This window comes from Euleptes europaea, chromosome 11, assembly GCF_029931775.1.
Source record: "Euleptes europaea isolate rEulEur1 chromosome 11, rEulEur1.hap1, whole genome shotgun sequence".
Taxonomy (NCBI): domain Eukaryota; kingdom Metazoa; phylum Chordata; class Lepidosauria; order Squamata; family Sphaerodactylidae; genus Euleptes; species Euleptes europaea.
The window spans coordinates 8,926,360-8,953,632 of NC_079322.1; the positions used below are offsets into that span (position 1 = coordinate 8,926,360).

General features: G+C 46.6%; 1 protein-coding gene across 1 annotated transcript in view; it reads left to right on the forward strand.

The window, feature by feature from the left end:
* The first annotated feature begins 10,120 nt into the window (after positions 1-10,120).
* Positions 10,121-27,273, forward strand: part of COL15A1 (collagen type XV alpha 1 chain) — a 137,742-nt gene continuing 120,589 nt past the window's right edge. The window contains exons 1-4 of the mRNA XM_056857583.1: positions 10,121-10,189; positions 17,370-17,917; positions 21,699-21,773; positions 24,519-24,614. Of these exons, the coding sequence (XP_056713561.1) occupies positions 10,138-10,189; positions 17,370-17,917; positions 21,699-21,773; positions 24,519-24,614 (771 nt within the window). The 5' untranslated portion in view covers positions 10,121-10,137. The remainder of the gene's footprint in view (positions 10,190-17,369; positions 17,918-21,698; positions 21,774-24,518; positions 24,615-27,273) is intronic.

A 27,273-nucleotide genomic window follows, 5' to 3' on the forward strand; every position in this document is an offset into this window, starting at 1 on the left:
GAGTAGCATTATACATTAGGGATGATTACACCTGTGAGGAGGTTCAGGACTTAAATACTGGAAGCCAGCTTGAAAGCATCTGGGTAAAAATTAAGGGGGAGAAAAACAGTGATGTCATTGTGGGGGTATATTATAGATCCCCAAGTCAAACTGAAGAGTTAGATAATGCCTTCCTGGAACAGATGTCTAAACATTCAAAAAAGAGAGATGTGGTAGTGATGGGAGATTTCAATTATCCTGACATCTGTTGGAAGACCAACTCTGCCAGGACAATAAGGTCCAATAAATTCATTTCTTCCCTTGAAGACAACTTCATTGTCCAAAAAGTGGAAGAAGCAACAAGGGGAACAGCTACTTTGGATCTGATCTTAACCAATAATGATGACCTGGTTTATTGGGTGGAAGGAGTGGGTTCCTTAGGTGGGAGTGACCATATTCTCTTGGAGTTTGTTATACAGCAGAAAGGAGAAGCAAGGAGTAGCAAGACATGTATTCTAGATTTTAAAAAAGCTGATTTCAATAAATTTAGGGAACTACTGGGGGTGATCCCGTGGATAAGAATACTAAAAGAGAAGGGAGTGCATGAAGGATGGGAATTTCTTAAAAGTGAGATATTGAAGGTGCAATTTCTATCAGTTCCAATGAGGAGAAAAAATGGTAGAGGTTGGAAGAAACCAGGGTGGATGTCTAAAGAATTTTTGGTTGAGATAGGATTTAAAAAGGGCATGTACAAGAAATGGAAAAAGGGGGAAATCAACAAAGAGGAACTCAAACAAGTAGCCAGCACATGCAGGGAGAAAGTCAGAAAGGCTAAAGCGCAGAATGAGCTCCGGCTTGCCAGGGAAGTTAAAAACAACAAAAAAGGATTTTTTGGTTATGTCCATAGCAAAAGGAAGATCAAGGTAACGATGGGGTCACTGCGTGGCAAAGACAGTGAATTATTAACAGGGGAGGCAGAAAAGGCAGAATTACTTAACACCTTCTTTGTCTCAGTCTTCTCCCAAAAGGGCTCAACCTGGGAATCATAGAGCAGAGGATGCAGTAGGGGAATTACAGCATAGTATAGACACTGGGATGGTACGGGAATACTTGGCTACTCTTAATGAATTAAAGTCTCCAGGGCTGGATGAACTGCATCCAAGGGTGTTAAAAGAACTAGCCGAAGTGATCTCAGAACCACTGGCAATAATCTTTGAGAATTCCTGGAGAACAGGAGAAGTTCCAGCAGACTGGAGGAGGGCAATTGTGGTCCCCATCTTTAAAAAGGGGGGAAAGAAATCCCAAACAATTATCGCCCAGTCAGCTTGACATCAATACCAGGTAAGATACTAGAGCAGATAATTAAACAGACGGTCTGTAAGCACTTAGAAAGAAATGCCGTACTCAATGACAGTCAACATGGGTTCCTCAAAAACAGGTCATGCCAAACTAATCTCATATCTTTTTTTGATAGAGTGACAAGTATGGTAGATAAAGGGAATGCTGTAGATGTAGTGTACCTTCAGTAGTGTACCTTCAGTAGATGTAGTGTACCTTCAGTAAAGCCTTTGATAAAGTCCCCCATGATCTTCTTGAAGCAAAGCTAGTAAAATGTGGGCTGGACACTGCTACTGTCAGGTGGATTGGTAATTGGTTGACCAACTGAACCCAAAGGGTGCTCATTAATGGCACAACTTCATCCTGGAGAGGAGTGACCAGTGGGGTGCCACAGGGGTCTGTCCTGGGACCGGTGCTATTTAACATTTTTATAAATGACTTGGAGGATAGAGGACATGATAATGAAATTTGCAGATGACACCAAGTTGGGAGGGATAGTTAATACCCCAGAGGACAGGGTCAGAGTTCAGAATGACCTCGATAGACTGGAGAGCTGGGCCATAAACAATAAAATGGATTTCAGTAGGGAGAAGTGTAAAGTACTTCACCTAGGCAGAAACAACAAAAGGCACAGGTACAGGTTGGGAGATAGTTGGCTTGACAACAGTACATGTGAAAGAGATCTGGGAGTCTTAGTGGACCACAAACTGAATATGAGTCAACAGTGTGATATGGTGGCTAAGAAGGCCAATGCAATTTTGGGCTGCATCAAAAAAAGTATTGTGTCTAGATCAAGGGAAGAAATACTACCACTGTATTCTGCATTGGTCAGACCTCACTTGGAATACTGTGTCCAGTTTTGGGCTCCACAATTTAAGAAGGATGTTGACAAGTTGGAGTGTGTTTAGAGGAGGGCAACCAGAATGGTCAAAGGTCTGGAATCTATGCCCTATGAGGAGAGGGAGCTGGGTTTGTTTAGTCTGGAAAAGAGAAGGTTAAGGGGTGACATGATAGCCATGTTTAAATATTTGAAGGGATGCCATGTTAATGAGGGAACTAGCTTGTTCTCTGTTGCTTCAGAGACTAGGACACGGTGTAATGGATTTAAACTAAGAGAAAAGCGATTCCACAAACATTAGGAAGAACTTTCTCATGGTGAGGGCGGTTCGACGGTGGAATGCGCTGCCTCGGGGTGTGTGTGTGTGGAGTCCCCGTCTTTAGAGGTCTTTAAGCAGAGGTTGGATGGCCATCTGTCGGGAGCACTTTGATTGTGGGATCCTGCATGGCAGGGGGTTGGACTGGATGGCCCTTGTGATCTCTTCCAACCTTGTGTGATTTTGTGATTTTTGTGATTTTGTAAACACACTGGTTTGTTTTTTGGACAGTCCACGGTATCTGTAAAACTCTCCTCCAATACTAACTAATCCACTTTCTTCCTGTCTGCTTTCTTCATTGTCCAACTTTTTACACCCATACACAGTAACAGGGAATACTATGGCATGAATTAACTTGACTTTGAGGCTTATCGCACCCAGTCCAGGAAACATGTGGAAAACACCTTAAAAGCGTTTGTCCTAGATGCGAGTTCCAATTTCCCCTCGCATTCCTGCCCGTTCTAACGTCTCTGAAACATCTGCTTTCAGAGCGCACCTCCAATAAAATAGCACGCACACAAGAGAGAGGGGTGTGTGGAGGGAGCAACACGTAACCGTGACGTTGCTTGGGTTCCCCTCTACTTCCCCCCTTGGCATTTTGGATCGTTGTTGCAATGGGACGATAGGACAATGGCCTCACGTTTCCCCCCGATGCCTCTAGTTCTCGCACACACACAAACCACACACAGAACTCTCTGATCAGATTGCATTGTAACCGACTAGTGAAACTAATGGGGAGGAGGGGAAGGTGCCCTAGAAGCTGGGTGGTTGGGAAAACAGAGGGGTCTTGCAATCAATCGGGACCCAGAAGCAGAATAGGGAAAGTCCTTCTGCCTAGAGATTGGGGGGGGCACTAGAAGTTATCATGGTTTAAATAAACGAGGGGGGGGCTTGCAAGCGTACACTTTTATTTCTCCAATTACCAGAGGCTACCAGGAATGCTCGCTGTGGTGGTTTGGAGGTTAAGAAGGGGTTTTTTTCCTCCAAAAACATGAAATTCCCATTGAGGCTAGGTAGAGAGCAGACGATTCCCCAATGTGATGGGGGGGAAATGCTTGGCAATACAATCCACCCACTCATGTTTAAGTGATGGTACAGTCCAAGCACAAACCAATCAAAAGGAGCGTGTCCCATCTGGGATCCTGCAGCCTGCTCTCTTCCACCCCCTCCCCTTCGTCTCAACGAACAAGCCTCCCATTGACCCAACGACAGCAAAAGCAGATGGCGATAAAAAAAAAATGGAGGACCCAGGCAAATAAAAGAGGGAAATGTTTGATTGGGACCCTGCACAAATACAAATGGTTGATCTAATGTTCCAACGGTCCCGTGTTCCTTTGTAAGACCACAAGCACTTGGGAGGGGGGAAAATTAAGTAACAATAATGATTGGTGGATGCAAACGGGAGGGGAGGGGGAAGGTGGGATGGGAGGAGAAAGGCTTTTCATTGGGTGTTGCAAAAAGAGGGGAGGAGAACTGAATAGCGTATGTAACTGAACGCACCCCTTGGATTGCCGGTTTTGAAACGACATAATGAAATACATCGTAGTATAGACGTTTTGGGGAAAAACAGATGTCTGGCGCTTCCAAAGCGTTTCCAAGCTGAAATGGGAGGTCTGAGGTGCGATCTAACCTGGATAACACATTTTTTTAAACGTAGTATATACTGAGTGCGTTAGGCCCCTTTGGTTGTCAGTGACACATCCTTACACTTAAGAATCTTTTCTAGCTCCTTCATGGCTGCCCTTCCCAGTGTCAACCTCCTTCTGATTTCTTGGCTTCAGTCTCCCTTTTGGTTCATGATGGAGCCAAAGAATAGAAAGTCTTCAACAATTCAATTTCCTCATTGTCAACCTTAAAACTGAGGAATTCCGCAATGGTCATTACTTTTGTCTTCTTGATGTCACCCAAAATAAAGGTCTCTGCCAGCTTTAGAAGAGGAACTGATCTCCTTCAGTGGATTCATGCAGTTGTAGTTACGAGTGGCTTTCTTCCTAAGGAATCTGATTTTTCAGTCCAGTAGAGGGCAGAACAAGCATGTGGAAAAGTAGTAGTCTCTCCCTGAGGCGCTGTGGGTTGAGAAATGCCAAGGAAAGGGTGACCCCCATTTGAGGAGATGATCTCACTCCGCCTCCCATCCCTTGCAGACCGCTACCGATTTTATTGTTAAAAGTTGATGTTTTGTGTGAGAGACACAATTTGAAATTTATTTAACACCCTACACGCAAGCCTGGGCTGGTATATGGTTGTCTGCATATGTTTAGATATTTGTGAATATTTGTGTATGCATTATATGGGTTTAATTTGACCACTGATGAAGGCCTGCTGGCCAAAACGCTTCTGCCGTGTGGTATCGGTCTAGCCACCTTTTAAGATGTCATTGTGCCATGTTTTATCATCTTTAATGTTTTTAATCCTTATATAGTGCCTTAAAATAAAATAAATTTCTCTATTATTATTTTTTCTTTTCCACTCAACCTTGGGTACCCAGCTTCAGACTGAAACCCACCCCTCTGCCCCCAGATCTTAGCCTGATGCTCCAAGTCTAACCAATATACTCCAGTGGAGTATAAACTTCAGGGGTAGTGAACTACCATATTGTAAAACACCTTAAGCCCGCAGCATGGTGAAAGGCAACCTGAAAATATTCTAAATGAACAAGAAGAGGGGCTATTTGCAAAGCAGAAGATAACTATGGATTCAGACACGGCAGTAACGTGGAGACATGGGGTTAGTTAGTTATAGTGGAAGAGGTAGGGGATGTCAGCAACTTTGGGACTTGAATCAGGAGCTTCAAGCCCTGGGGGGCCGGGACCCTCTCTTGGAATTCAGGTGTGGTTGACAAGAATTTTGGCTTGGTCCTTACAGGTAACACAGCCTGGGCTGCCAGCAACAGATGACACTGCTATTGGTGATTGTCACACCCTGTTATATCTCCGTACTTGTGTGGGGAGCAGTTGTTCGACATGCAGTAGCACCAGGTCTGGTTGCAGATTTGGGACATATCTGGGCTTTGGGCCAAGCAAGATGTGACCCTGGAGGTTCTGCAAATGGCACTCGGGGTGCTCTTTCTTTCTTTCTTTCTTTCTTTCTTTCTTTCTTTCTTTCTTTCTTTCTTTCTTTCTTTCTTTCTTTCTTTCTTTCTTTCTTTCTTTCTTTCTTTCTTTCTTTCTTTCTTTCTTTCTCCCATTGAGTAGACAGCCAAGTCTCGATACTGGCACCTGAGCGTGGGGCAAATCACAGCTTCATGGGGCCATTTTAGGTTTGGAAAGCAGTGCAGGAAAGGGAGGCTTCATCCTACCTTTGTGCTGTGGACCTGATCCGAATTGGATCCCTATGCACCTGCTAGCAAAAACCACTGCCAGGAGCTCCATCTGTAGACCTCCCATTGCTGTGTCTGGTCGGCCCCTTTGTGTGTTCTTGAGCAGGGTGGGGGGTGGCCCCTATGTGCCCTGGCAGGCAGGCAGCATCATTTCTGTGAAAAGGCTGTGGCTCGTATCCATCAGACTGTGCACTTAGATGGACTGGGAGAGAGCCCCCTTGTGCAAGGGCAACGGGAGGAACATCCAGGCCTAACTGAGTTGAAAGTGAAGTGTGTCATCAAGTTGCAACTCATGTGGTTTTCAAGGCAAAAGTTGAGCAGAGGTGGCTTGCTGCCTCTGCCTTCCTCTGCATAGCAGCTCATCTTCCATGGTAGTCTCCCATCCAAGTACTGACTATGGTCAACCCTGCCTAGCTTCCAAACTTTGACAAGATCAGACTAGGCTGGGCTATTACGGCTGCTACAAGAGATGATTTGCCATTCCCTTCCTTTGCATAGCAGCCACAGTCTTCCTTGATGGCTTTCCATCCAAGTACTGACCATGGTCAACCCTGCTTAGCTTCCAAGCTCTGAGGAGATCAGGCTAATCTGGGTTCTGAGGAGATCAGGCTAGTCGGAGCTGCTACAAGAGACTATCAGAGGTGGTTTGCCACTGCCTTCCTCTGCATAGCAGACGCAGTCTTCCTTGGCCGTCTGCCATCCAAGTACTGATCATGGCCGACCCTGCTTAGGTTAGGGAGGCTTTATTCACAGGCTTTGAGGGTTCAGGCTGCGATGGCCATCTCCCTCTGGTGGAATATTTGTATATCCTAATTCATATTACCATACATAGCTGAAGTGTCTGTTGCCTAGCTCTGAGAGAAGACAAAGGAAGAACTTGTGTGGGTGTTAGGCTAAGGTCGAGCTAATTTCTTTAAAAGCCAGGTAGTAAAGTAAAAAGTAAAGGTCCCTTGTGCAAGCACCGGGTCAGTCTTGACCCATGGAGTGACGTCACATCCCGACGTTCCAAGGCAGACTTTGTTTGCGGGGTGGTTTGCCAGTGCCTTCCCCAGGCTTCTTCCCTTTACCCCCAGCAAGCTCGGTACTCATTTGACCAACCTTGGAAGGATGGAAGGCTGAGTCAACCTTGAGCCGGCTACCTGAAACCGACTTCCGTCGGGATCGAACTCAGGTTGTGAGCAGAGCTTTTGACTGCAGTACTGCAGCTGAACACTCTGCGCCACGGGGCTCCTTACAAAAAGCCAGGTAGCAACAATAATTAAAACAATGTCTGTAAATCAGCAAGCATCTCCCAGCCATTGTTATCTTAATGGCAGCCTTTCTACTGAAGCACTCCATGGTTGCATTCAGACATCACATTAAGCCATTAAATCCCAGTTAGAAGTAATGTCTGAACATGTATACCCCACCTTTCTGCCCCGATGGGGACCCGAAGAGGCTCACGTTGTTCTCCTTTCCTCCCTTCCTGCCAGGTAGTAGAGGAGAGGCAAGAACTAGGCGAACTGGAGTTTACACACAATCCATTTACCATAACATCTGAATGAAGTCTTAAACAGGAGCAAGTATGGTGGTGTTTGCTGTGGACCCTACAGGTGAAAAAAATGGCACCCTAAGAACCCTCTCCAAACCCTGCCCTCCTCAGGCTCCGCCCCCAAATCATCAGGAATTTCCCAGTCTGGAGTCGGCAACCCTGGAGCAAGTTCTGCCTCCCCATAATTTGCTCTTTGTGACCTAAATATCTGGCTCTGGATTAATTTCTGATAATCCCCTCTGACCCACCCCCTTTGCTTTGCTTAAGGCTTTATTTATTCTTTACTTTTTTTGCTTTTTCTTTCAATGCCCCCCAAACAGCTCTGAGAACATGGGTGGGGCAGGAATTGCTTCCTGATGTATACAAGGGCTAACAGATCAGAGCCGGGAAGATCTGGTTTATGTTCCAAACCAAACCAAATGCAGCCGCTTGAGCCGAATCTCAATAAGAAGATAGTATGTTGTCAGGAGTACAGCCAGTACATTCCCACAGAAGACTTCCCGCAAGTTTCGACAGGCCAGATGTCCAAGGGGGAAATTGGCCATGTTTTTATTTTCTTTTTGTGACAGAACAGAAAGGACTACGTCCTTTTTATTTTCCCGTCCAAGCCAATTTTATAATTAGCTGTATATCTTAGGGGAATGGGCAGCTTGCACACTAGACTCTGCCCCCCAGATGTGCCCCACACCACTAGGCTTCATCTCTCAGTAGAGTTGCCAACCACCAGGTGGGGTCTGGAGATCTTCAGGAATTATAACTGATCTCCAGACTACAGAGGTCAGTTCCCCTGGAGAAAATGGCTGCTCTGGAGAGGGAGTTTTTGTGGCATCATACCCCTCTGAGATTCCTCCCCAACCCCTCCCCTCCCCAGGCTCCCATCCAAAATCTCCAGGAATTTCCCAACCTGGAGTTGGCAACCCTCTCTCTCAGCCATGCCCAGATGATTTCAAGGACTAGCAACCCTACTCACGCTCTTCTCCATTATTGTGGCATACAAAACCGGTTTTTGGTAGACTTGAGCCAGATGTTTTCTTGTAGCAGCAGAATGTAATGCGGGGGGGGGGGGATCAATAGTTCCAAAGCCGAAGTGGGAACAGGGTGCTGGGGTTAGGATATGGCAGGAGATAGTCCATGCCAAAGAATAGCCACATGGAATAATTCTAGAGATGGGCATTTGGATATTACCTGTTAAAAACCAGAATCAAAACCCTATTCATGGATATAACTATAACTAGTCTGAGTTGAAAAAAATAGCAACCATTGGTAATATTAATATCTGGCCATTATTCTTGTGTCTGTCCAGCGGTGTGGTTTGGAGTTCAAGAAGTTAAGAGGAGAGGGAGCAGTGAGGAGAGCATGTAACAGTTATATAACTGACAGGATCATTTACCAACCAGCAGAGTTACAGACAGATCTTGCCATCCAAGAGGCTGGTGCTCATATCTCTAAGGTGTAGTTTCCACCAATCACAATGTTGGCTTACTGGCTTCTATACAGCCAATTGTTCCTATGCTTGCTGTTCTTTTGTCTGCTGGTGCACCTACTGTGCACAGGAGGAAAGGTGTTGCTTGATCCAGATGGCCTGTAGGCAGGCCAAGCTGCAGACTGGGAACCAGTGTGGTGTCGTGGATAGCGTGACTGACTAGGACCTGGGTGACCCGGTTTTGCATCCCCGCTTCTACCATGGAAGCTCGCTGAGGGACCTTGGGCCCCCCACAAACCCTCAGCCTGACCTGCCTCACAGGGCTTCAGAGTTTTGGTGCCACGACGGAGAAGGCCCTTTCTCGGGTCGCCACTCATCCCTCTTCACATGGCGGAGGCAAACAAGCCAAGGTCTCTGAAGGCGACCAGAGTGAAAGGGTAGGCACAGGATGATCATTAGATAGATTTTCCTCTTTTCTTCCTAAACCATGAAATATTTTGAGGAAGAAGAAATAAGAATCTATAACAGGGCCTTGAGCAGAGCAACTATAATCCTCTCCTCCCCCCATTCCTTAATTCCTGAATGCAAGTATTCAGAAATATAAAACACAAAAAATAGAAAGTGGTCTCCACAAAGTATTTCATTATTTCCCTTCCATTCCCAGCCCTCTGGAGCGTGTTTAATTTAGAAACTTGCTGCCTTTTTCTGCCTAGAGGGCACCAAATGTACTATCGCAAGAAATTTCTTCATTCTCCAAAGCTGCCGAGGAGGCCGAGGCTTGGGCAGGGGGAGTGAAGGAGGCCGATGGCCGCGATTGGTGGGCCTGAGAAACTCCCCCTGGAGCTGGCCGGCAGACCCTTCATTTCCATGAGAAAAGAAATGGGCGACGAACGGGCTTCGGAGTCTCCTTTGGCAGGAGCCAGAATGTGAGACCCGCCGGAGAGACAGTTTTCCGAGCTGGGCATCTCCATCCGAAGGTGTGGGACCATCTGGGAGGATGAATCTGCTTCTTCTCCCTCTATAGATGTTGGAGCTCACAGCCCAGAACTTGGGCTCTTTGGCTGTCAACGGGTGGGGAGAGAAGATGCTCCCTCAAATAGGCTGCCTGGTTTTGCTCCTTCAGGTGGGCCTGGCCGAGGGGCAGTGGTGGTGGCAACGGCTTTGGGGATCCTCTGGAACGACCTCTTCGCCTGCCGTGCTAGCTGTCACTGCCGCCCCCTCGCCCGCCACACAGGACTATCTAACCACTGGTGTTGCGCTGAGGGAGGCCAGGGTTCCTTCTGTGGTTTCTACGAGGTGGGGCCCTCCTAGCCCCGGGACCCCTGCCGAATCCCTCTCGCTCCATGGAAAAACAATCCCGCCCATCCCCACGAAAACTCCCGCGGAATTAGCGATGGAGTTTAAAGTGGCCAAGAAAATCCGGCGGTGGAAAGAAAAGAAAGCAGGTAACAGTCCCTGAAAAATGGTAGAAACCCCCTCCCCCAGCTGCTGTGCTCACATGGTAAGCGTAGAAAGGCCTTAATTCAGATCACCCATGGGTGCGCGGATGGCCTGGGGCCATCCCATTTTCAGGCGATCGTTTATAAGATGGGAATGAGAGCTCTTCTCTGGTTTTACCAGATATTATGTGAAGTGATGACAATCAATGTTGGTGCCTGCCTTCGGCATAGGGTGTATCCCTTGCCTGAAAAGGAGGGCCAAATTGAGCCAGAGAGGGCTGTGTGGGTGTGTGTATGAGTGATAAAGCATAGTTTTCAGTCTCCTGCAACTCAGCCTTATTGAAGTAAATTGCCTTTTGGTGTCTCACCCACCCCCCTGTTTTTTTTTTTTTTTAATTGAATAGTATATTTTGATGGTGCGGGAGGCTTTTTCACCACTAACTGCTTTGAAGGGAAACTGAAAATAGCACATAGAGTCAACTTGACAACATTATATTTTCTTCGTTGTCTCCTGTTTTTTTCCCTGACATCTATTCTATTCGTTTACTGCCAAAGAGAAATACTTAAATTCTTTTTCTTGGCTGGTGTTTTGCTGACTATATCCCCAAGGTGTATTTTTGTTACCTTGTTTTTAACTGTTTAGTTTTCCCCTACCCAGATTAGTCATGTACATTTTTTTGTTTGAACCAGGGTACAAATACAGACACATTAAAGGCCTTTTTGTTATTGTTACCCCAATGGTTTTTGGGAGCCACAACAGCGTGGCTTAGGGTTGCCAGTTCCTGCTTTGGGAAATAGCTGGAGATTTGGGGAAGGGCAGGGAGGGAGGGGACCTCAGCAGGATACAATGCCAAGGAGCCCCCACCCCCACCCCCAGAGCACCCGTTTTCTCAAGGGGAACTGAACTCTGCCATCTGGAGATCAGTTGTAATTCCAGGGGCGGTGGCTCAGTGGTAGAGCCTCTGCTTGGCATGCAGGTTCAATCCCCGGCATCTCCAGTTAAAGGGACCAGGCAAGTAAGTGATGTGAAAGACCCTTTTCTGCCAGAGACCCTGGAGAGCCGCTGCCGGTCTGACTAGACAATACTGACTTTGATGGACCGAGGGGTCTGGTTCAATATAAGGCAGCTTCTTGTGTTCAGGAGATCTCCAGCCCCCACCTGGACTATGGCAATATACCCAATTGAAGCCCCTCCCTTCCACAAACCCCGCCCTCCTCAGGCTCCACCCCCCCAGAAGCTCCAGGTATTTCCCAGTCAGGAGCTGGGCAACCCTAGTTGGCAACCCTACTGATCCATGAGATCTAACCCATTGCTTGCATTTTTCTTGCTCCATCTCCAAGTATGTAGACAAGCCAAGCCAGCTCACATGTTCTGAAGGATTAGCGTAAAGCCCTTCTATAGTCGAAGGGATTAGGCTGCATTCTCCTGTTCTATAGTCTCTGTAATTTAAACAAAAGGAAACCTTATTGTGATTATGCTGCCAGCTATTGATGGAAACATTTTAGCAATGGGGTTTTTCTTCTTCAAGCAGAGCTTCTGTTTCATGCCTAACCTTTGGGCTCTTCCAAACCTTCCCCAAATCCCCCTGCAGAGCTCCCCTAATTTTGTACCAGGTCCTAAAATGTCCCTTGAATCATATGGAGGCAAAAGAGAATCTAAGTTTTTCCATTCTTGTGCTTTAAATAGTCTGAGGGAGTGTAGAGATGCATAAACGACCATAGCAAATCTACTGCTTGCTTCTGCAGAATCAGAGGAAATGAGAGGAAAGACAACCCCAATACAAGGAACAGGACAGTCATTGCCTCTGTGCCAAAAATACCTAAAATATAGTCATTAAAGGCTCCTGTAAGCCCAAAATATTGACCTGCAAAGGAAACACAGTCTGCCGCATCTCTGCTCAATTCAGTGTTCTCCTTTCAAACAGCTTTTTCTAGGAGAAGGGAATTTTGCCATGTCTCTGCCCAAACACTGCTTGAGACATTCCCAATGTAGAGATGTTGCAGAATGAACCACTCTTGGAGAAGGTTGCCCGCTGCAACTCTGCATGAAGTACTGTTCTGTCCTTGCCTTCCTCTAAGCAGGAGGCTGTGCCCAGGACATCAGGTTATACAAAAAAGGAGGAAGGAACTGCCTGCCTGCCTGCCTGGGGAGAGACAGTTTTGAACTGAGAACCAACTTCAGCCTCCTGGTTTTCATCAAGGGCAGGCAGAGATGGCGTCGCCTATCACCCACTCTTCTCCAGCCTCCTTTAGGCGTGAGTCTCTTGATTGGCTGTAATGTTGGCAAAATTTGATGGCTTCCTGCTATTTGTCAGCTACTTTTAGTCCACACTGAGTGCAGAAATGTGGGCTAAAAGGACCCGAAATAAATAAATGAATAACAGCTCACAGAGTGGGCTCCCCTGGAGGTGGATAAGGATTGGGGTCAAAGGGGAAATGATGCAGCAGATCCGTAATCAGGATTTCCTTCTCTTTCTCTCTCTCCCCCCATCCCCATGGAAAAGTGCTATGTAAGTATGGCGAGATGCTTAACCTTTTTCTTTGGGGCTGTTTCTGTGATTCAGATCATTCCCCCATTAGCTATGCAAGGAGAAAAGAGCAGGGTCCCTAAAAGGGTTGCCAGATTCCCCCTGGCCACCAGCAGGGGACAGGAGGCGTAAGGTTTCCAGCTCCAGGATGAGTAACTCTTTGAGATTTGGGGGTAGGTTTGCCAACCTCTAGGTAATGAGCCTAGTGCTGATTTTTTCTTGACAATCTCTAGGTAATAGCAGAAAATCTTCTGCTATTACAACTGATCTCCAGCCGATAGAGATCAGTTCACCTGGATGACAATAGAAGTGGACGGCACGGTTATTTGTGGTATAATAAAATTAAAACTCATTTCAGCAACATATGGTCAAGTCTTCTCTTTATAGAATATGGAGTAGATATAAATATCTGTTAGAACCAAAGACTCCACGGTGGATTTCATCACAAGAAATGCTAACTCTGCGCCCACTTAGACCTGCTCAATTTTTAACTTATCAAGATCTTTTGAAATGGGATGGTATAAAATGTTCACTTAAAGAATACGAAGAAGTTAAAGAGTCTTTGACTTGGTTACAGTGTCATCAAATTAACTCGGTTTATTTGCAAGACTTAAACAGGATTTTCCAGTACTAAATCAATTTTTCAGAAACTCTTGTTGGATACTGATGACCATTTAATATCTAAGATGTACAAACTTTTATTGGAACTTTATTGTGAACAAGACCGAATAAAACCTACCACGACTAGTTGGGCACAAATGTTGGGACATGATATAATGTTGCAGAAATGGGAAAGACTGTAAACAAAAGACCTGAAGTTAATATATTCGCAATTGTTAAGAGAAAATATATATAAAATGATGTACAAACGGTATTTAACACCAAAGAAACTAGCAAAGTCATTTCCCTCAATGTCACCAAACTGTTGGAAATGTAAGAAAGAAATTGGTTCTTTTCATCATATTTGGTGGACTTGTGAAAAAGCCAAGATATTTTGGGAAATGATATATGAGGAAATAAGGTTAATTTTACAACAAAATGTATTTAAAACACCTGAAATGATGCTACTAAGTATGATACCGGACACTATTTTGACTCATAGAACTTTCTTGATATATGCCACCACAGCTGCACGGTTGATATATGCAACAAAATGGAAGACTGATGAGATACCGGAAAAAAAGGACTGGATATACAAGATGATGGAATTGATGGAGATGGCGAAACTTACTGCTTATATTAATCAGACTGATAATGTACAATTTTGGGGGGAATGGGAGATGTGGAGAATTTACTGTGAAAAATATTTTTCGATGGGTCATTTTAAAGGATACTCTTTGGTTTAATCCCTCACAGTTATTGTGAGAGTTCCCCCTCTCTGAGTCCTATTCTCCAAATCAATTGCTCAGGCGTTGATACAGAAACAACTGGTTTATTGAAGACATCAGGAGATGAGACAGGCACAGGTAGAAAGTTGCAAGTGAGGGGCTAATCGGGTTTACAGAATATATTGACTCCAGGGCACTGGGGCACTGGGGTTCACACTTATTGTTATGGGAAGTTACAAGCTTGGCATAATACAAAACATCAAACGAGTCCCAGGAAGTCTGCTGAAGCTATCACACTTCCAAGGCCGCATCGGCCTGAGGGAGTACTGGCAGGAAGAACAGCGGGGGGGGGGGGGAGATACTTGGGGCAATCAGGCCAGGCGCCTGGGACCAGAAGGTGTGAACTGCTTTTATGAGTTCACTGATAACAAAGCAGGTGATGGAAAGCAGAGACACAGAGTCAGAGACACAGAGACCCTCACAGTTATTAGGTATAGTGATAACATTAGGATGGTTACAGGTATATTAACTAGATAAAATAAGATACATAGAATAATTGAGTATAGGGGGATTATACTGTTAGCAAAAGTATACATAATTTAATTTTGGACAGAAGAGAGTGAAGGGGAAGTCAATTTTTATTTTTTAGATTAGAAAATATTATAGATTTTATTTTATATTGTTAAAGTCTTAATGGAAATTGATTTATGATGTATAAAATGAGAAAACAATAACAAAATTATTTTTTAAAAAAGAGATCAGTTCACCTGGAGAAAATGGCCGCTTTGGCAATTGGACTCTATGGCATTGAAGTCCCTCCCCTCCCCAAATCCCGCCCTCCTCAGGCTCTGCCCCAAAAACCTCCCGCCGGTTGCCAAGAGGGACCTGGCAGCCCTATTTGGGGGTGGAACCTGGGAAGGACAGGGGACCTCAGTGGGGTATAATGCTGACCTCACCTCCAGGTTTAACCTGGAAATGCCGGCATCACCATGAGGACTCTAGCACTCTCTCCCAAAAACTCTATGATTTCCATAGAGTTTTTGGAGGAACGTGCTAGTGTCTTATGTGATGCTGGTGCTTCTGGGGTAAATAGGGTTGCCAACCTCCAGGTACAAGCTGGAGATCTCCTGCTATTACAACTGATCTCCAGCTGGTAGAAATCAGTTCCCCTGGAGAAAATGGCCACTTTGGCAATTGGACTCTATGGCATTGAAGTCCCTCCCCTCCCCAGACCCCGCCCTCCTCAGGCTCCACCCCAAAAACCTCCCGCTGGTTGCGAAGAGGGACCTGGCAACCCTAGGGGTAAACCTGGAAGTGACATCATTGCACCACATGCTGCCTGCACGCATAACACCCCCCCGCCCCATGCAGCTCTTGCCAGTGGTGAGAGAGAACCTGGCAACCCTAATTACAGCAGAGCCAACCACAAAATCTCAGAGAGTGAGGTTATGCACAACACTAATAGTAATTCTTCAACGTTTCAGGCAGAACCTCTGTTTAACAGGACACTAAAATCTGCACAGCCATCAAAAGCCCTGCTGGGCAAACACCCCACCTGGCCCTGCCCTAGGGTTGCCAGTAGGGTTGCCAACTGCCAGGTAATAGCAGGAGATCTTCTGCTAATACAACTGATCTCCAGCCAATAGAGATCAGATCACCTGGAAAAAAGTAGCTGCTTTGGCAATTGAACTCTATGGCATTGAAGTCCCTCCCCTCCCCAAACCCCACCCTCCTCAGGCTCCTCCCCAAAAATCTCCCACCTGTGGCAAAGAGGGACCTGGCAACCCTAGTTTATAGTCACTTTTCTTCCTGATGGAGCCTAAGGCGGCTTACAACATAGATGAAATACATTTTTTAAAAAACGTAAAAAGCAAAATTTTAAATCACAGTTCAGGACTACTGGCAAACTTAACCAAATGTAGTCTAAATAAAACCATCTTCAGCGGCCTCCTGAAGATAGAAAGTGAGGGGGTCAGGCGCAGCTCCCTGGGGAGGTTGTCCATAATCGTGGGGCTGCCACTGAAAAGGCCCTCTTGTGTGCCTATCAGATTAACTTCTTTGATTGATGGGACAGTCAGGAACATATGGGAGAAGGCAGTTCTTCAGATACCCTGGATTCAAGCAATGAGGGGTTTTAAAGATCAAAACCAGCACCTTGAATCGGGCTCGGGAGTGGATCGGTTGCTGTAATATCGGGGTCACGTGTTCCCGGTAGCTGGCCCCGACCAGCAATCTAGCCACAGCATTCTGCATCAGCTGCAGCCTCCCAAACGCTCTTCAAGGGTAGCCCTTTGTGCAATATCATGCAGACCAACATTTACTTAGAAGTTTACTTAGAGAGCCAGCATGGGGTAGTGGTTAAGAGTAGTGGTTTGGAGTGGTGGAAACTGATCTGGAGAACGGGGCTTGATTCCCCACTCCTCCACATGAGTGGTGAAGGCTAACCTGGTGAGCTGGGTTGGTTTCTCCACTACTACACACAAAGCCAGCTGGGTACCTGCCTCTGCATAGCAGCCCTGGATTTCCTTGGTGGTCTCCCATCCAGACACTAACCATGGTTGTTTATGCATGGGTACTTTCCCTCACGTTCGCCCCCCGTCAGTCTTGGTTGTTCCTTGGAGTTATGCATGAGTTTTCTGTCCATTCGAGATGACCTCATGGCCATCTCCTCTGAGATCAGCCCAGGTGAACTCACCATGCATAAAGCAAAGTGCGCGACAGGGGAGTGGGTGTGTGTGATGTTTTTCTCACAGCAAGCAGTACAGCCAATTACAAAGCCATATTTAAAGAGGCAGGGACGCAAATGCTTCTTGATTTTTATCTCCACCCGGAGTTCTTTCTGATCAGATTCACCAAAACAAAAGGGTTTTAAATTGACACTTGAGTCCCCCCCCCCCCCGCAGTTTCTTTAACAGAGCTTCGGTTTTTGTAATTGGTTGGTACACTGGGCCAGGTTTCGGGGGAGGGGAATGGGAACTGGGTGCTTTTCTCACAGCAAGCACTATAGCCAATTACAAAGCAGCATTTTCAAGGGGCAGGGAGACGCTTCCAGACTGGAGCTTGCTGTTGCGTCGTGTTTTTTGGATTCGCAACAGAAAAGTGTGGGTCGAGTGAGCATTGAACACCAGGTAAAGCTCTCATGCATAAACGACTTAAGGCTGACCCTGCTTAGCTTCTGAGATTTGACAAGACCAAGCTAGCCTGGGCTATCCAGATCAGGTTATACCAGCACATTACATTATTTTTGTATGGAGTATCTCACTCTGGCTTTTCGTTGCACAAGAACAGTAAATGACAGAACCCATAATCTGTTTTTATCTTGCACTACAGAAAGAGGATCGAAGGGGCACCTGGACCTCACAGAACTAATAGGAGTCCCCCTTCCCCCGTCCGTCTCTTTTATCACTGGCTACGGAGGGTTTCCAGCATACAGTTTTGGACCGGATGCTAATATTGGCCGTCTAACAAGGACTCTGATACCTCAGCAGTTCTACAGAGACTTTGCTGTCACTGTCACAGTCAAACCAAACAGCGACCGTGGAGGGGTGCTGTTTGCCATCACCGATGCCTTTCAGAAGAAAATTTACTTGGGAGTCAGGCTGTCGCCCGTGGACGATGGCGCCCAGAGGATAATTATGTATTACACTGAACCCAGTTCTCACATATCGCGAGAGGCGGCTTCATTCAAAGTCCCAGTGACGACCAACAAATGGAATCGTTTTACGTTGACGGTGCAAGAAAACGACATTGTATTATTCATGGACTGCGAAGAATATCACAGGATCCAGTTTCAGCGATCCACTCAGGCTTTATTCTTCGAGCCCAGTTCCGGAATATTTGTTGGGAATGCGGGAGCCACAGGACTAGAACGGTTCACAGTAAGTACCATCACCTGATACATTTCTGGGTGATCTTGCTGCTAGTAGGGTTGCCAGGTCCTTTTTCACCACCGGCAGGTGGTTTTTTGTGGGAGGAGCCTGAGGAGGGTGGGGTTTGGAGAGGGGAGGGACTTCAATGCCATAGAGTCCAATGGCCAAAGTGGCCATTTTCTGCAGGTGAACTGATCTCTATCAGCTAAAGATCAGTTGAAATAGCAGGAGGTCTCCAGCTAGTACCCGGAGGTTGGCAACCCTAGCTCCTGGGCTATTGTTGTATGTCTGAATGAGCAGGTTTCACAGACCCACAAATCAAGCTAGCTAGAAGGCCTTCTGGGACAGGAACGTTTTCCACCCAATTAAAGAGGGGTCACTCTGAACTCCTGAAAATGGCTACTTTGGAAGGGGGTACTCTATGGCATTATATCCCTCTGAGGTCCTTCCCCTCCCCAAAGCCCTGCCTCCTGAGGCTCCAACCCCCAATCTCTAGGAGTTTCCCAACCAGGAGTTGGCAACTCTAGCTACTGATGAGATACGGAGACTCACCTGAGGCTTCGCTGTTCAGCAAGGATTTCAGCACAAAGCTCCCATGTTCATACCCAGTGCTTTGTCCACTGAATGTACCACAGAATGGCAGTGACACTTTTGGGACAAATGTGCTGTGGTCTCAGACCAGGAGCTTCCCCTTTACTGGCACATTTGTGTTAGGAAATTAGTAACCAGAACTCTGTGGGGGTTTTTATATGCCAACATAATTTTAATCACTTTAATGAGCACACCAGAAATGAGCAAGGGACAGATCAGATAAATTTTCTGACCACCCAGTAGAATGGGAAAGCAGCCACAGAGCTGCATTTATACATGCAAAGTGAAGTACTTAAGGACAATGTATGCCTGTGTGTGCCATGCTCCTAAAATGAAATAAATCCAACCTCTCAAACATTATCAGCTTAAATAAGCCGTCTTCCCGTGGAGTCTTGCTCGGAGTTGACAACCACCCTGATTCCAGCAGAAATGGGGAAGTTGGCCAAAGGGAAAAGTTGGAGCCAAATGAAAACAAAGATCTCCAGTTTCGTTTTCTCTCATTTAATTAAATGGTAATATCAACTGTACTGACAGCATTTAGTGTTGTGACTTGCAAAAAAAAATGGGTCAAGACTTCCTGGCAGGTGGCCGTAGCCCTGCGATCCCAAGCAGTGTTGGGATGGAGCAGTGGAGTTCCTCTTCCAGATCAGAAGGAAAGTACAATTGATAATTGTGCTCAGACCAAAATTCTGTCATTGGGCTCTTGTTTGCAAAACGCTTGGCAATCGTGTCTTGGAAAACATCAGAGTTTTCCATTCTTCAGAAAATGAGAAACTCTTTCGCCTGTTATCTTTGATCCATTAGTTGACTCTGCTGTCTCCGCATCAGGTTGCCCAGCAAGCATCACAAGGAAGGTTGCCAGCTCTGGGCTGGGAAGTACCTGGAGCGTGGGGTGGGGGTGGAGCCTCTGGAGGGCAGAGTTTGGGGAGGGGAGAGACCTCAGCAGGGTATGATGCCACAGAGTCCCCCCTCCAAAGCAGCCATTTTCTCCACGGGAACTGATCTCTCTGATCTGGAGATCAGTTGTGATTCCTGTAGAGCTCCAGGCCCCACCTGGAGATTGGTAAGTTTTGCTTTCATGATTTTTCAATAAGGGCCACTGTGGGAGGTCTGGGTGGCCACTGCTGAGAAGCAGGATGTTGGGCTGGAAAGGGCTTTGGGTTGAATTCAACCAAAGCCTTTTATTGTTTGCTTTTTCTTTTTTATAACTAACAGTGCAACATCTTGCCCAAAAAGCTAGGGAGAGGGGAAGATCTAGGTGGGAGGAGGAGGGAACAGAATGGTGGTGAACAACGGAAAAAGAGAGGGCATTGCGGGATGTTCAGACCCACAAATTCAGACCCAATGTTAAGAGAGTCCATTTTTGCTTGTTGCCTATTAAAGGCTGAGGGGACTTGGGAATGATTGAATTAAAAATACTCTTTAAGTATTTGAAAGACTGACAGTGCATTCCTGAGGAGAGTTACTCCAGTCTAAGCCCATTCATTCATTTCAATGTGTCACTTTCCTTAGGAATGCACTGTTAGAGAAGGGTAGGGAGCTGTACTTATTGGCAGAAGAGGGCAGGACTCACATTGATGTGTTTAAATTACAGGGAGAAAGGTACCGGCTGGGCATTAAGAAAACTTTTTTTTACAGTAAGAGTTGTTCAGTGTGGGAATGGGCTGCCTAGGGAGGTGGTGAGGCTCCCCCTCTCTCTGGCAGTCTTGAAGCAGCGGCTGGAGAAACACTGGTCAGGGATGCTTTAGGCTGATCCTGCGCTGAGCAAGGGGGTTGGACTAGGTGGCCTCTGTGGCCCCTTCCAACTCTATGAATCTATGATTATATTCTATGATTCTAAGTTTTCATGTGGATGCAGTCCGCAAGCCTATGTGTGGCATCGCAAGGCTGGCCATATGACCAAAGAAAGACAAGAGCCTTCAGAAAAGAGGACAAAATGTGCACATGTGAATTTACATTCATAACTGCAAGTGTAAACATAATTACTATAATTGAAACAGAAATGCAACTCCCCGTAGCTTGCCTGCCTGTAGAAAAAACCTGGAGTTAGGGTTGCTAGGTTCCTCTTCGCCACCGGCAGGAGGATTTTTGGGCGGAGCCTGAGGAGGGGAGGGACTTCAATGCCATTAGAGTCCAGTTGCCCAAGTGGCCATTTTCTCCAGGTGAACTGATCTCTATTGGCTGGAGATCAGTTGTAATAGCAGGAGATCTGCAGCTACTACCTGGAGGTTATGCAAAAAATACTCACAATACTAGTAACAACAAGTAAAGGAGGTTGGCAACCCTACCTGGAGTGTTAAAGAGAAGTATCAAGCACACCCTTTGTGGCCCTGCATGGTTTTTGTGTGGGTGTCTTTTTAATGTGTGAGCTTTCAACAGGCAAACTTTCAGGTACAAATTTGGGTCTGATTTCAATGTGCTGATGGAGGGGCAAAAAAACCCCACCTCCCTGGGGGGGTCTTTGTGCTCAGAGAGAACCCTGGAGTGGAGGGTTGGGGACTGGGGACTATACCACCATGCACAGTTTGTGCTGTCTGTTGCTGTAAGTAGGCTCCCGCTATGTCATTTTTTGCTTTCGTTTAATGTGTCGTGTTAACAGTTATGCTGTGTTTTCCCTCTGGTTGGTTTTCCAGATCTCTGCACATCAAATGCCTGTGGCATTGTTTTTGGATGTCCCACTATACTGATCGTGCTGATTTACTCTTTGTAATTGGCCTTGAGTTTCAGCAAGAAAGGCATATTAATAGCGTAAACATAAATAAATAAAGTTGTGCTCGCATCGCATCTCTTTCACCTGGGCTGGTACCTGTGCAAAGCAGCACCACATATGGCAGAGAGCCCCATAACCTGGCAGGGCTTTTGCTCTGCTGCTAGTGAAATGTGCCCCATTTAAAAGTGTGTGAGTGCAACATTAGAAACAATGCTTATTATAATGAATCATACCCTAAAACTACATTGCGTAGAGTTCTTTACAGGAAGGGCAGAGTAATAAATAAACACGCCCCAGGCTCAAAGAAATTGTAAGCGTTCTAAACTTGCTCTCACTCCCCCTTCCTTTCCTATAGTTTCCCACGATCCTTTAGGGTCGTTATTTAATCTCCATGGCTTAGATTTTGGTCAGAGGCAGCGAAATGCTGTCCGATGTTCTGTGTGGGATGGAAAGGCTGCCGTGCTGATCGGCTCTTCTTGTTCCACCCAGGGCTCCATTCAGCAGCTCACCATCCGACCAGACCCGAAGGCTGCCGAGGACCAATGTGAGGAGGATGATCCCTACGTGAGTACTTCTGCATGCAATCATTTGCCGCACTAATGGCAAGGAACAGGTTTAGGAGAGCTCTTTCCAGAAGCCCCTGTCTCTCGCTCAGCGACGCCTGCAGCTTCCAAAATGCTCAGTACTTGAATGGGAAGTTTGTCAGCTGCAGTATTTCCTCCCCAGGCAAGGAAGCAGCTAAGGAGGAGCTTGAAGAGAAGCCACCCCATGCTGTGGTGGTCCAAGTGTGGGACTAGGATCTGGGAGAAGAGGGATCAGGTCCCCACAAATCTTGCCATTTGACCTGGGGCCAGTCCCTCACTCTCTCAGTCTGGCAAGATCAGTCAAGTTTATTAATACTCTCGACTGACCAATCATGTGCCAACACATCAAAATTTCCAGACACAATAGTTTTGCACCGCAGAATCACAAACTGCCCCTACATATAAAGGTGTAAGGCCAATAAAAGCAACCTCTGGTTAAAATTATCATTTTAAAATTGATACAGTTAGTAAAATATTGTAACAATCATTCTCTAATAAAGCTCTGCGTATTTTAATAGCAACAGCACAGAACTTGGCAGTTTGGAGCGTAAGCTGAGGGTCTTCTCCTAATAGGAGCTTTTTTGCCAAAAGCTCAACTGACTCGTCAGGGAATTTACCAAGTAAGGAGGAAATAAGCTTTGATCTAACTTCGTGGTAGAATGGGCAGCATATCAGTGCATGTTCGATGGTTTCAGTGTCCCCGGTTCCACACGGACATAACCTCTCTGATCTAGGGTTCTTCTTATATTTTCCTTCTAAGTCAGCCGATGGTAGGGCCTGGCATCTGGCAAGGGTAAAGGCCTTCCTATAATGAATAGACTCAAGATGATAAAAATAAGCTGCAGGTGAGATCAAGTATCTAGATTTATCAGGTACTAGGAAAAATGGTGATTTTCCAAGGTCTGTCTGGCGTTCAACGTCTTCCATCCTTTGCTTCAAGAAACTTGATGCTTGGTCAATGCCCATGGCTAACAGGGTAGGTGGAGAAAGGCCCAGGCAGGCAATTTTATTAAGGACCATCTTTAGCCATGTTGACTGGAATTTATCCTGTAGAAGTGGTCCTTGAGGGATAAGATTTAATTTGAGCCGAAGGATAATGGAAGCAGTGCAGACCCTTGCCTCCATGCTCTCCAGTCCTGCCTCCAGTCTAGCAGGAGCATTTGATACGCAACGGTAAATGGAGGGCTGCTCTCAAGAATTTAGACTGAACCTGCTCCAGTGGGACAAAAGTAGATGAAGGTGGCCCAAGCAAAGCCCCACGTGTCAGTTGTGCCGGTGTTTTCACTTGGTAAAGTCTGGCGAGATTATTGACGACATAAAATGACAGAGGAAGACCCCTGTACTCTGCCCCAGGTGCCAGGAAAGGTAGGCCAAAATACACCAGATAGATTTTGATCACAAAAGCTGTTGATGGGGAAAGGCATAAGCCAGGGGTCCCCAACGTGGTGCCCATGGACATAGGGTCACCAACTCTGGGTGGGAAAATACCTAGAAATTTTGGGGATGGGGATGAGCCTGGGGAGGGTGGGGTTTGTGGAGGGAAGGGTCTTCAGCAGTGTACAATGCCATAGAGTCCACAACCTAAGCAGCCATTTTCTCCTGGGGAACTGATCTCTATCACCTGGAGATCAACTGTAATAGCAGAAGATCTCCAGCCAGCACCTTGAATTTGGCAACCTTACATGGACACCATGGCACCCAATGACACCTTTCCTGGTGCCCACCAAGTGTTTTTAGAAAGTGGAAGGGGCCAGGTGGGGCTTTTGCACAGCAGGGCTTCTGATTGGCCAAGGGAGATTTGATCAGTTGTGCAGATTTTTTAAAATGTTGCTTTGGCAGCAGCTGTCCACCACAGCATTTCATTGTATGACTGAAGTTAGTTGTGGCAACCATTTTGTGGCTGGCTGGCTCCATCTCCTGCAGCAGCCATTTTGTGGCAGCCATTTTGTGGTTGCGCCTACCACACTGTATCAGAAATCCAGAGGTGCCCACAGGCTCCAAAGGTGTGGGGACCCTTGGCATAAGCGTTCCATTACACAGCACTGCTGCTACCAGACAGTTCATACCACCTTCTCTCCCCCAGCCATATTTCAGAAGAAAAACCCAAAGCAATGTGAGACTAACTGCATATCTCTAGTACCTTATTACGCCTAAGTAAGTATTGCAGAGAATGTGCAGAGAATGTCTGTGAGGTGAGGAAAAGGCTCCTGTTAGCTGAGGAGTTGAGTCCCTTGGTCCTGAGTGTGCCATTCTGGTACAATTCAGAGTGTGTGCTGGGGTGGAGGGCAGAGATCTCATTGGCTACGTACATGCACGCAAGGAGTCTCTGGGTGGGGAACAATTTCCCCCAGGTTTTCACTCAACCATGACTGGCCCCCTTGTGTATATTATGCTGTCCGCACAGGGACCAACCTTTCAGAATCAGATGTAGTAATATAATGCATGTTGTGATGGTTCTCTACATGCTCTCTACAAGTGTTGCATCCTGTCCTTCTGATACATGGGAAGTTGGACCACCAACAGGGCCTCCCTCAGTGGACCGCACCCAAAGTGTGAAGTGTGTGGTTCTCTTTGTTGATGATACAGCCAGGAAACTAATGTGGAGGACGTATTTGTGCTTTTTCAGCGTGTGGGGTTTGGCTGCCCTGAATGAATGTGCTCAGTGTCCGTGAAATCCCTCACGATAACATGCCCTCAGTTCTTCACTGTGGTCTGGTTCTTCTAGGCTTCAGGAGAGGGCAGTGGCCATGATGACATTCAGGAACAGGAAGGTCTCCCTGAGACTCAAGAAGTCATTCGGCCCACACCCACACAAAAACCAGTAAGTATCGGGCTCTTTCCAACCTTATTCTTGTGGCACAAGGCCTACTTTTTGCTGCTGTGCACATAAGGTGAAGGCAGTGGCAATTTCCATGTGTGCGGCTTTCCAAGGCAATCTGATTTGCTACTTATTCCAAGGAAGTCCTTTATCCGGATCCACAATAAGAACTCTCTGGGGACAGCAAAGATGCTTCCTTCTTAATGGGTTTGCAGGTGACCAAACACTCAGCCATTTGCAGTCCACATGTTTGGGCAGATGAGAGGTTCAGTTTCCATTCATTGGCCAAAACAGACATGAAGCCAAAGAACTGCAGCAGGGAGCTGCTGTCAGGATTGGGGAAGGGCTGCTGGACGAGAGGGTGTTTAACTCTTTCTCCTCATGCCTCTTCCATGATGGGAAACACCCTCACTGCAATGATCTGGGTGTTGGCGGGGTGGGGGGAGAGACAGGTTCAGGCACTTGAGCTGTCTTTTCTTCACGCAGTGAGAATTGCAGCTTGGGAAGGGACATGGGCAGCCCATTCATAAGGGGTGTGTGTGTTACGACAACGACCGAGAGCAGCACTACCATGCCTCCTCCTCAGAGGTTTCCCGGCTGCTGAAAAGACATATAACTCCTTTTAAAAAGAGCAAAAAGGGAAATGCCCCCATAGACTTCAACAGGGCTACAACACCCAAAAAGGTGTCACAGATATGCCGCTGTGAGAAGGGGCATTCCCTGGGTGAAAGGCGCTAGGGAGCTGCCTAAAGGCAGCCCTGCCTCTGGAAACGCCCCGGAGACGCCTCTCAGGACACCGGTGCAGGGACATGCGCCACTGGGACGCCAGCAGTAGGCAGCACCTGAGCCCCATGCTGTGGCGAGGCATCTCAGCACTGGCGTAGATGCCACCCATGACAGCATAAGTGCTCCATATCACAGGTTAAATGGGCACTTACGCCGGTGCAGGGTCACACCGGCTCCTAAGGAGCTTTGCACACACACACCCCTTTTCAAAATTGCAGCCTTAGTTGGACGATTCGTTTTTAAAAACTGCAGAAGATTCTTTTGCTTCACATACATCTTAGTCCAGATGGGGTAACAGCAGGATCTTCATGAAAGACAGAGCAATTAATGCATTGAAAGAGCAAGGCTTAAAACCCTGTAACAAGGAATACTTCTTCTGCCAGATATTTCTGCTGACCTTCCTGTTTGAATGCTGCTGTGGGTACTTAGAGTTACATCTCAAAGCGCACACTCACTGAAGTTGGGGTGACAACTTTCCCAGCTTTCGACAACTGCTGTAATTGACCCCAAGCCTTGGAACTGGAATTCAGTGGAACAGAACCTGTGCAGACCCCCCATCCCCCCCCCATAGTTTCCCTTGTGTTTTCAAGACTACTTTCGAAAACTCCTCAGAGGTCTCGCTTGGGCTGGAACCTTCTGATTTGCCCCACAATTATGCTGTAGGGAAAAATCAGCTGTACATTGATACAAATATCCGTTCTAACCATGGTATGTAATAGCCGCAAGAAGGGTCATAATGCTGGAATTGTCTTAGTGTTAGACTAAGGGACGGCACGCCAAAGGCAAAGGGGCACAAACTAGTATCAGTAAGATGTAAAGTGCTAAAATCTACAGGGTTGGATGCCACAGACCCATTCCGCTAGCAGAGACACTTTCCTCCTGCGGAAGATGGGTGTCGCATAAGAAGTGAAGGCTCCTTCCCCCCCCCCTCCCAAGGAAATGAAACCCACATCCCAGCCTTATTTCCTGCAGTTGGATGTTGTCCCTTGAAAGATCTCTTAATATGCTTTGTCTTGCAGTGAGCTTCCAGCCAAGCTGGAGGTGGAACCGATCACATAAATTTGTAGGAATGAAGTCGAGAGGAGGCGATTTTGTGGTCTGTCCCCTATATCGTTTGTATCCACTCTCCATCCACTCCTGTTGGCGACTCTTGGCCACTCTTTAGTCTGTCTCCAGACAAAGAGATGTCTGTGTGAAGTCCTGGTTGCAGCCACAGGAAGGCTCTTTGTGCCAGATAATCACCCCTTGTTTTACATTGCAGAGATTTCCGAGCCAAACAATCATAAGCCAGGAAGCCTTGTAAAGTGACCCATTCTCCTTAAACTGTATGGATTTAATGGGAAAGCCCTGCATGGGTTTTTAAAAAGATTATATTAAATTAATAGGAATGAACTTAAAAGTGCATGCCGGGCAGAACTGCAGTCTGTCACGTCTCTCAAGATTCACGCTGCCTTTAACAAAACTTAAAATATTGTTTGTCAGCTGTGAAGCATCTAAATGCCAACAACTCCTTGGGTTTATATGCTGGCTGGAGGAAATGCCCAAGAGTTTTCAATGTGGACTTTCTTGCCAAATTCCAAACAAGAGGCATAGCCTGTGATAACCAATGCAGCCGCCAACAGATGCTTTTGGAAAGTTGACGTTCACATGGGACATGCCAGCGGTCAAGCAAACGGCCTGATGCTGCCCATTCCAAGTGGAGATTCCTGAGCTGGGTGGAAGTGAAGCGAATGCAGGATCCCACTTGGAAAAACTCAGCTGCCAGCCAGAGAAAAGCTGTGCCGAGTGCCAGAGCTGCACAGATCTCTTGCCAATGGCAAAGTGCTCCTGTAAGAGTGTGGAGCGTAGCCGAAGGGCCCAGTTGGAAATCGGTAGT